Below are 11,367 nucleotides of genomic sequence, written 5' to 3'. Positions count from 1 at the left end.
AGGTGATCCTGATCAAGAATATATATACTTTATAGGGTCGGAGATGTCTCCTTCACTGCGTTGCACACTTTTGACCAAAATTATAATACCCTCTGCAAGGGTATAAAAATTTTTGTATATAATAGAATCAGGAATATCCTGTGAAAGTTTCATGCCGATCGGACTAAAACTCGCTGAGATACCGATTTTCTAGTTACTTTCTATCTATATAACTTCAATTGCTGTTGTAACTTTAGACGCGTTTTTCTTAAAACAACTTTTTCAAGTCGGTGCGTCACGTAACTCAAAAAGTAATGCTCCGATCTAAATAAAATTTGTCACACATCTTTTATACATTAAATACTTGCGGATTAACAATCGCATTTATTTAAAAAATTTATTTTTATTATTTTTTATTTTACCATTTATTAGGGTATTATAAGGGTATTATAATTTTGGTCAAAAGTGTGCAACGCAGTGAAGGAGATATCTCCGACCCTATAAAGTATATATAGTCGAGCCTGAGTCGATATGAGCATGTCCGTCTGTCTGTCTGTCTGTTTCTACGCAAACTAGTCTCTCAGTTTTAAAGCTATCGAGTTGAAACTTTGCACATACCCTTCTTTAATTTGCAGGCAGTATAAAAGTCGGAACGGCCAAGATCGGTCAACTATATCCTATTGCTGCTATATAACTGATTGATCGGAAATGCCATAACTTTGGTGTTTTTTAAGTTAGAGGGTTAGGAGTTTCTGCACATGTTATATTTGACCAAAATATCTTATGTACAAAATTTCATAGGGATCTGCCGACTATATCCTATAGCTGTCGTAGAACGATCGAAATTGGCAAAACTTTGGTGTTTTTTAAGTAAGAAAGATGGGATTTGGTACAGATTCTATTTTGGGAAAAACAAGAACAATCTGATTTGTCGAATTTTTAAGGATCGGCCAACTATATCCTATAGCTGCCATATAACTGATTGATCGGAAATGCTATAACTTCGTTGTTTTTCAAGTTAGAAGGATGGAAGTTTCAATGGATTCCTCTTTTGGCAATATAATTCGATATGCCAAATTTCATAAGGATCGCAAAAATCTTTTTTTAGCCAGCCTCGGAAACCATCCTGCCCCCTTTATTTTATTTTTGTCAAAAAACCGTTGTTCAAATTAAAAAAAAATTTGCTGTTTAAAAAGAAAAGATTGCGTTCGTTTTCAAATAGTCACCATAAAGTTTCATCATTTAAAACAACATTCTCAACCGTGTGAAAAAAGTTCAAAAGTGGGAAAAATGTCTTTAATGCGGTTTAGATGCGTCCCAACCCATTTTTTTTTTTTCACAGAGCGTTTTAACTGGGAAAACCCTTAAAAATTTGTAAATCTTTTTAAGATTTTAAGATAAGTCCCTCGAAGCTGAGAGGGACTAGATTCCACCCGAAAATAGCTAATCACTTAGTGAAGAGTATTCCCAATAGAATAATTAGTATGATTAATGCTAATTAAAATTGGTAATAATATATATATCACTGTGGACGGAAGTCCACGAGGTGACGACCTGCATGCCTAGGCGTGCGCGAGGAAACTCTATATATAGCCGAAGAATTAAAAATTTTCTGTAGGCAACCGATCTAAATGAATGATATACCAATCGAAAGGTATTGTTTCAATTAGATAATTTTTGTCGAAACATATTCCAAAAGTTATTTGGTTTGGGAGAAATTAGGGTGAAAGTAAAAAAATTTTTATCACTAAAGTGGATGGTGGACACATTTTAGTCCCCAGATAGAATATAAATATTTATATATTCGCATTCTAGAGCTAAATACGCGTCGATTGGTACCTCAATCGACACGATCCGACATTTCATTCAGAAGTTATTCGAAAAATTCGATTTTTTCTTCTTCTTCAAAATGAAGCCAGTTGTCGGTTTGTCGGTTTGTCTGTTTGCACTATTTTTTTCTTAAAAATCCTGAAAAAAATTGGAAAATGTTTATTACTATCATATGAGCAACTATTGTTCTACAACTTTTTGAAATAAGCTTTTTGCTCTAAGCTTACGTCAAAAAATTAAAAAAACGTTGTTAATGAAAAAATTCATAACTTTATAATTAAGAAATATCTTAAAAAGAGCTTTACACCGTTGAAATGGTTTTTTAAATATCAATTTCACTTTCTTTGAGACCAAACGTCTATATAGTACACAAAAAAAAATAAACTAAAAATAAACTTTTTTTTAAAGAAAAAAAATTATTTTTCAAAATTTGGTCGACTAATCCTTTTTATATTGCACGTGGAGATAGCTTTTGAGATGACGCAACTTTTGATATATCGCTCATATCTGGCAAAACCCGTTAACTCAAGATATAGTCCTCTAAGTGCAGCTACCCATTTTGTACAGCCTCCTGTGAAGCTTGCATTTACTTATACATGTGTGTGTATTTGATTGGCAACTTCGCTTTTTGTAGTCTGCATATATTTGGTCAATACCCTAAAAAAATGGAGTATATATTTTCAGATTTTAGTTTATTTATTTAAAAATAAAATCCAAATAAAAAAGGGCTTAAAAAGTAAAACGTAAACATTATTGACTCAACTTGGACTCGAACCCGGGCCCTCCGTGTTAGGAACCACGACGCTCTCCACTAGGCTAACCTCGAACTTTGTTGCTTGATGGCAACTTTTGATGTAATTCTGCTTTGTGTTTCAGTGTCTCATGTCTTAATGAGAAGACTCAGAAGATTGGTACTTCAACCGACCTGGTCCGACATTTCTTTCAGAAGTTATTCAAGAAATTCGATTTTTACAGTTTTTTTAAAATGAAGCCAGTCTATATTTTTTTCTTTGCAATACTGAATAAAATTGGAGATTTTTGTTAATGTCATATGACTCATATGATATGAGCAATTATTGTTCTACAACTTTTTGAAAAAGCTGTAAAAATCTAATTTCTTGAATAACTTCTGAAAGAAATGTCGGACGCGTCGGTTGAGGTACCAATCTTGAGGTCCCAAAGAAAAACAAGAAAAGAAAGCTAACTTCGGGCGAAGCCGAAGTTGATATACCCTCGCAGTTGTGCCATTTCCGATCGTTCAGTTATATGGCGGCTATTGGATATAGTTGGCCAAGCCCTATGAAATTTGGCCAATAAGATTATTTTGCCCAAAATGGAATCTGTACCAAGTCCCATCTTTCTAACTTAAAAAACACCAAAGTTATGCCAATTCCGATCGTTCTATGACAGCTATAGGATATAGTCGGCCCATCCTTATGAAAGTTTGTACATAAGATATTTTCAAATATTTCAAAAATAAAATTCAAATAAACAAGAAAGGAAAGCTAACTTCGAGCGGAGCCGAAGTTGATATACCCTTGCAGTTCAGTCGCAGTCCGCTAGGTGGCGCCACGCATCTTATATTATTACATATATAGAAAATCGTATATAGTCGGCCGATCCTTATGAAATTTGGCAAATCGATTTATTTTGCCAAAATAGTAATCTGTACCAAGTCCCATCTTTCTAACTTAAAAAACACCAAAGTTATGCCAATTCCGATCGTTGTATGACAGCTATAGGATATAGTTGGCCGATCCTTATGAAATTTTGTACATAAGATATGTTGGTCAAATATAACATGTGTAGAAAGTCCCAACCTAAAAAAACTTAACTCTATCTTAAAAAACAACGAAGTTATGGCATTTCCGATCAATCAGTTATATGGCAGCTATAGGATATAGTCGACCGATCCCGGCCGTTCCGACTTATGTACTACCTGCAAGAAAAAGAAGGATGTGTGCAAAGTTTCAACTCGATAGCTCTAAAACTGAGAGACTAGTTTGCGTAGAAACGGACAGACGGACAGACGGACATGCTCATATCGACTCAGGAGGTGATCCTGATCAAGAATATATATACTTTATAGGGTCGGAGATGTCTCCTTCACTGCGTTGCACACTTTTGACCAAAATTATAATACCCTCTGCAAGGGTATAAAAACGGATTCAAAAATAAAACATAAAAAAGGACCCAGCTAAAATTAGAACTCAGGCCCTCCCGTGTTAGAAACCACAACGCCCTCCACTCGGCTAATCTCTAACTTTGTTGCTTGATGGCAAATTTTGATGTAATTCTGCTTTATGTTTCAGTGTCTCGTGTCTTAATGAGAAGAATGCAAAATTTTATGAGTAGAACGCTTTATATGCATATGCCCCCACTGAGCATATAATGCATATAAATAAATGCAGCCACCACCGTTTTGGGCCAAATCATGGATTAAAAGCTAAAAAAAATAAAAACCAGGCAAACCAACTCCGCCAATACTTTTCTAATATTTATTATTTTATATCGCACACCCAAAATAAATTGTTACATTCAACAATTGGTTTAACTAGAAAAACTGGAAAAACGAAATTTCCAGTTTTTTTTAATTTTTTATCTTTGCGCATTTATTTTAGATATACATAATACATGTTTATTATATGATTGATCGGATATGCCATAACTTTTTTTTCTTTTGTAAGTTAGATGGATTAGACTTAGTCTGTAATGCAATCTGTAGCATTTTGGGAAATCGTATCCGATTTGCAAAATTTTATTAGGATAATTGGCTTAACTTTGTTGTTTTTGAAGCTAGAATGATGGGACTATCTATGATTTCCGTTTTGGGCAATCTAATCCTATGTTTCATAAGAATCGGCCAACTATATCCTATACTTGCCATATAACTGAACGATCGGAAATGGCACAACCTTTCTATTTTTAAAGATGCTTGGGGCTGTTTCCAATATTTTTATTAGAAATTTTGTTGATGGTGAAATTCTCATAAGGATCGGACAACTATATAGGATCCGATATATATAATAATAACATAAGCTTCTGCTTAACTGCAAGGGTCTATCAACTTCGGCTTCGCTTGAAGTTAGCTTTCCTTTCTTGTTTTTTATACCCTTGCAGAGGGTATTATAATTTTGGTCAAAAGTGTGCAACGCAGTGAAGGAGACATCTCCGACCCTATAAAGTATATATATTCTTGATCAGGATCACCTCCTGAGTCGATATGAGCATGTCCGTCTGTCCGTCTGTCTGTCTGTCTGTCGGTTTCTACGCAATCTAGTCTCTCAGTTTTGGAGCTATCGAGTTGAAACTTTGGACACATCCTTTTTTTCCTTGCAGGTATATAAGTCGGAACGGCCGGGATCGGTCGACTATATCCTATAGCTGCCATATAACTGATTGATTGGAAATGCCATAACTTTGGTGTTTTTTAAGTTAGAGGGTTGGGACTTTCCATGTTATGTTTGACCAAAATATCTTATGTACAAAATTTCATAAGAATCGGCCGACTATATCCTATAGCTGTCATAGAACGATCGGAATTGGCATAACTTTGGTGTTTTTTAAGTTAGAAAGATGGGACTTGGTACATATTACTTTTTGGGCAAAATAATTCGATATGCCAAATTTCATAAGGATCGGCCGACTATATAAGATCCGCTATATATCTAATAATATAAGATGCGTGGCGCCACCTAGCGGACTGCGACTGCACTGCAAGGGTATATCAACTTCGACTCCGCCCGAAGTTAGCTTTCCTTTCTTGTTTTTTAATAATTTATTATATAGTGGAACTCTCATAAGGATAGGCCTCTCATCTGTTAATTTGTTAAAATAATTTGGTTTCCCACAACTACGAAACAATTTTGGATTTTAAATACATTTTTGGGCAAATTTTTAATTAAAATTTTTAAACTAACCAAATTCCAAAAACCTTTGTAAATTAAAAATACGTATAACTTCAGAGCCACTGAAGCTATTGAAAAATTCTTTACGTCTTTGGAAAGCTTTTTAATGTGACGAAAATATGCTATATGCACGTGCAAGAAAAACAAAAAAAAATCAGTCACGTGCCGAACAAGAATATATTTTCGAACATATTTTCGTCACTAAAATTGATATCAGATATTTTGGGTTTCGCATGCAGGTTCGTCACCGGTACTTTACCTCGTCAAGAGGTTTTTTTATATGATATATATATGTGTATTTAATTTCTTAGCGACGAAGAAGGAAAAGCGTTCAACAGCTGATATTTTGATAAAAACATAATTTTAAAATCTAAAATATTTAGAAAACATTTTATTTTTAAAATGTCAAAATCAAGTTTCTTTAAAAAAAAATTCTTACAAAATTATTAATAGCCTTTATTATATACATACATCAATTATGTCTTATACTTAATCCTTACTATATTTAATAATTCAGGAAAAGCAAGATATTTGATTCTAATTTTTTTTTTAACCTAATTACAAAGATTATCCTAAGTTTTTTATTTTTCTTATAATTCTTATATCTGTCTGTAAAAATTTAATATCTGATCCTATGAAAATTGTATAAATATTCTGCGAAAGTAAAAAATGCATCATATTTTTAATTTTTAAAACCGAGACCAACATAACATACTGTCACGTGCTCTATAAAAAAATAAAAATATGCCGCTCGATTTAACGTTTCTTTGCTTCTTTAAAAGGTCTCCAAATATATCCATAACATGTTATTACTTTTTCAGCTTAATATTTATAACATTGATGAAATTTGGGACTATCTGCATGTTTTGGGAACTATTTTGCAAATTTCTGCAATTTTGGGAAATTTTCCAACGAAAATTAAATTTTAAATTGGAACTATCACCTTGTACGTTAAAAACTATTTCAAACTTAGGATGTTTTTCCTTTTTTTATAGATCCTTTTTGTAGATCCTTTTTTTAGGACTATTTCAAAAAGGATCTTAGATAAGATTTGGGACAATATTCATTGATCGAAACATTAGTGAAATGTAATTTTTAAATAGAGGAACAAAGTGATTGCAGCACTTTGCACCTCTAGAATTTGTTACATGTTGTAGAGCATTGTATTCTTCTTCTACTCAGTTAAAATAAAAGTGCACTTTTGCGCACTTTCCCTGAAATTTAACTTTTTAGGTCCTAACCTCTCCAACAGAGGTTTGCCTCTCCAAGGCAAAATCTCCCAACAGAGGTAATTCAATTATTATCTTGTGAATTTGACAGCAAGGCTGATGTAGAGGATGAAGAATTATAATGACTTAATCGGACATTCGTGGAATATAGCGTTGGAAAACGAAGACCAAGAACAATAGGTGGAAAATATTCTTTTAGAAGTTATCCAGCGAACAAAAATGGTGGGACCACACCATTTTTGTATGTACTAGAAACAATGATGGTCATAGCCATTACACGGCCTACATAATTCAATATATGGTAAAATTTGATCAATTTCTTCTCTTAGGTGTACCGCGGAAACGGTGGGTGATAGAACCTATGTTTGTTCTGGACTTTGGTTCAGGGGAGCCTAAAGATTATGGAGCAGGTAAAATTATGCGTGGAGGAAAAAAAAAGTTGGAAATTGTCGGCCTGTGTTATCATAAACTTAATTCCAAAAACAGAATTTAAAAATGTTGGTTACTTTTTAAGTTATTAATTAATGCCACAAAAAGTGGTCAAATGCCCCATAGTGCGACGGTTCGAATCCTTCAAAATGTCAAAGCGACAATTTTTGCTTTTTATTTATTTTTAGTCAATTAAAACAAAAAAAAATACGTCAACTTGATCTGCCAGAAAAATGTTCCAACTTGATCTGCCTGCAAAGCAGTTCAGACGGACATGCAGTATTTTCATCACCTTGTCCTGATTTAGAATATATATACTTTTTAAGGTCGGAGATGATCCCTAAAAGCATTTCAAACATTGGGACAAGATAATATTCCCTGCAAGCGTGTAAAAATGGAATTAAATTGTTTGATTGGCCAAAAGTTATATTACAAAGATAAAAATTACAAAATTGTTCAAAATTAAAAAAAAAAAAAACAAGCGATGTGGTGTGAGAAAGCTCACACAGCTCCATAAGACAAATGAGCACCATGAGTACCATATAGGGCTGAGCCCCTTGGTGTACAAAATGTCGCCAGCAAGAAGTTTCAATAAAATAGATAAAAATTCCTTAAACAAAATACACATTGTCATTGCGCAGCTAACAACAGGTTCCACAAAATACAGCCCACCTGACATTTTTTAGTTTTGCTGTCAAACCCCCGTGTTGCAATACTGTTCCCATCTCTACAATGTCAAAACTTTTATTTACTCTATGAATGAACGCAAGCGTATTAAAAACAAAGTGAATCGAAAATAACCCGGGTACCGCCTAACTAAAGTTTTATTCTAAAGTGTCGCCAAAGAACCCGAAGCACTGGATCGTCAAACGGGTGAACTTGGTAACCATGGAACCAAAAAGAATTTTGAAACAATTTGGTGAGTCAGGTTTTAATTCTAAAAACGAATTTTCTCTTGTAAAGGAAAACAAAGCACTAAAGCTACATGGAAAACTACAAATTAAAAAAAGCGTATGGTTTACCATAAAAATAGAATAAAGCAAGAAAGGAAAGCAAATTTCGTATAGATCCGATAGTCGATAATCCTGAAGATTTTATTATCATCAAATTTCTTTTAAAATGAATTTTGATAGAAGTCCCAAGCATCTCTCATCGACAATAGCGAAGAAGTGCCATTTCCGATAGTTCAGTTACAAAAGGGTATTATAAGGGGATAGTTCAGTTACCCTTGCAGAGGGTATTATAATTTTGGTCAAAAGTGTGCAGCGCAGTGAAGGAGACATCTCCGACCCTATAGAGTATATATATTCGTGATCAGGATCGCCTCCTGAGTCGATATAAGCATGTCCGTCTGTCTGTCGGTTTCTACGCAAACTAGTCTCTCAGTTTTAAAGCTATCGAGTTGAAACTTGGCACACATCCTTATTTTTTTTGCAGGTAGTCTCATCATCCCATCCTATAGCTGCCATATAACTGATTGCTCGGAAATGCCATAACTTTGGTGTTTTTTAAGTTAAAAAGATGGGACTTAGTACAGATTTTATTGGGCAACCCTATCGATCTGCCAAATTTCATAAGAACAGGTCGACTATATCCTATAGCTGTCATAGGATACGTTAACTGAACGATCGGAATTAGCATAACATTGATGTTTTTTAAGTTAGAAAAATGGGACTTGGTACAGATTCCATTTTGGGCAAAATAATCTTTGTTTGGTCATTGAGCCATTTCAATGACTTTTTCCCTTTTTTCTAAAATAACAAAAAACGGACTTATTTGTTTGAAACGTTATAAAGTGTTTATTTAGTGCCAGAAAGCTCAGTTTAAGAATGCTTATGAACTGAGATAGAGAGTACGAGTGGGCCCGCCTTTTAGCATAGGTCGGGCGAAAGCTCGTTAACTTAATGAGAAAGATAAAATAAAGCCGAGCCGATAAAGTGTCGGCTTGCGACTGACAAAAGCGATGAGAAAAATGATTATATGCTAAGACATAATTATTACATTTATATATATATTGCATTTATATTGAATTTATGCAGTGGCTGCTGCCTGACCCGACAATCTTATTTGACAAATTTCATAGGGATCGGCCAACTAGATCCAATAGCCGCCATATAACTGAACGATCAGAAATGGCACAACTGCAAGGATATATCAACTTTGGCTCCGCCCGAAGTTAGCTTTCCTTTCTTGTTTTTATTTGAATTTTTTGGTTGTGGTTGATCTTTCTGGAGAATTGCCCTATATAAGATTGTCAAAAATGTCTTGCTGTATTTCTATTGAATTTTCAATTGTTCATAAAATTGCTTATAATAATGCGATTTAAGTCAAATATGCGCCATTATGTTCGATGACGAGTTCCCAACGAGATGCCAACTTAATAATGCCCCTCTTATAGAAGCTCGCTTCCCTATTGGCAAAATACTCGGAGATCCAATTTTTAAAGGACTCTCTTGTGACCATGGACAGAAATAGGTGGTAATCACTTGGTGCGTGATCCGGACTATACGGTGGAAGCAAAAGAACCTCCCATCCGAGCTCCCGGAGCTTCTGGCGCGTCATCAAAGATGTGTGTGGCGTTGTCCTGATAGAAGACAATTCGGCCTCCGTTGTTCAAAGATGGCCTCTTCTACATGAGTGCTGCATTCAAGCGGTCCAGTTGTTGGCAGTACAGGTCAAAATTGAGCGTTTGGCCATAGGGGAGCAGCTCATAGGGGATGATTCCCTGCCAATCCCACTAAACACACAGAAGAACCCTCCTGGCCGTTAATCCAGGCTTGGACCACGACCGTTTGCGCTTCACGTTGTCGTAAGTGATCCACTTTTTATCGCCAGTCATCCGCTTTAAAAACAGGTCGATTTTGTTGCGATTTAGAAGCGATTCGCATGCGTCGTTACGGACAAAGATGTTCTTTTGCGTCAATTCGTATGGCACCCATACATCGAGCTTCTTAGTGTCTCCAAGCTTCTTCAAATGGTTTATAACGGTTTGATGACTCATGCCCAGCTCTTGACCGATGCTACGGCTGCTACTATGCCGATCTTTTTCGATCAATTCAGCGATTTTATCGCAATTTTCGACGACAGGCCTTCGGGACCGTGGCGCACCTTCGACCACCTCTGCACCAGAACGAAAACGTTCAAAACCATCGTTGTGCGGTGGAAACGGAAACTGTGACGGCACTTTATTTTGCTCCATGTTTGCGACGCTATAACTCACGAACGACTCCAAACAAACAACAATAAATCGTGTTAGCGCGTGAAAAGAGCTTTCCAAAAAGGTATAGGTACTGGTATAGGTGTCTTTCCGCGCTTGCAAAGACACCTATCGGAAATACCGCAAGAATTTTTAGACAACCTTATATATTTGATCAGGATCACCTTCTTAGTCGATATAAGCATGTCCGTCTGTCTGTCTGTTTCTATGCAAACTAATTTCTCTGTTTTGAAGCTATAGACTTGAAACTTAACACACATCCTTCTTTTGTTTGCATGCAGTATATAAGTCGGAACGGCCGGGATCGGTCGACTATATCCAATAGCTGTCATATAACTGATAGAACGGAAATGCCATAACTTTTGTGTTTTAAAGCTACAAGGTTCTGACTTTCTACATATTCCATTTTGGGTAACCTAATCCAATCTGCCAAATTTCCCCTGCTGCTACCGGTGCTCTGGCCCATATTCTACTGCAGGTGCGTCTGTGTGAATCTTCTCCACACACAGATCCGGTTCACAGATCTTAAGATGCAGATCCGAAATGGTAGCGCTTCTTCTTCTCCCCCTATAGCTGCTCATTTTCTGACCCTTGCTTCTCTAGCTAATCTAGCTATTGCTCCTCCCGTACTTCCGGAATGTGGCAATCTTCTTTTCATATTTATAGCAACTGGGACCTGATAAAACGTAGAAAAAAAATTATGGTGTATACATACATATATGCAAACTCCAATTCATGTTTTTGATTAACAACTATATACATTCCATATATAATA

General features: G+C 35.4%; 1 protein-coding gene across 1 annotated transcript; it reads right to left on the bottom strand.

Moving 5' to 3' along the window:
* Positions 1-10,112: 10,112 nt before the first annotated feature.
* Positions 10,113-10,574, bottom strand: LOC123258209 (histone-lysine N-methyltransferase SETMAR-like). Its single transcript, XM_044718082.1, has one exon. The coding sequence runs from the start codon at positions 10,572-10,574 to the stop codon at positions 10,113-10,115; it is 462 nt and encodes a 153-aa protein (XP_044574017.1).
* Between the last annotated feature and the right edge of the window lie 793 nt (positions 10,575-11,367).

This window comes from Drosophila ananassae (assembly GCF_017639315.1).
Source record: "Drosophila ananassae strain 14024-0371.13 chromosome Y unlocalized genomic scaffold, ASM1763931v2 tig00000106, whole genome shotgun sequence".
Classification (NCBI taxonomy): domain Eukaryota; kingdom Metazoa; phylum Arthropoda; class Insecta; order Diptera; family Drosophilidae; genus Drosophila; species Drosophila ananassae.
The sequence above is the reverse complement of the archived record's forward strand: the minus strand, read 5'-3'. Positions and strand labels throughout refer to the sequence as shown.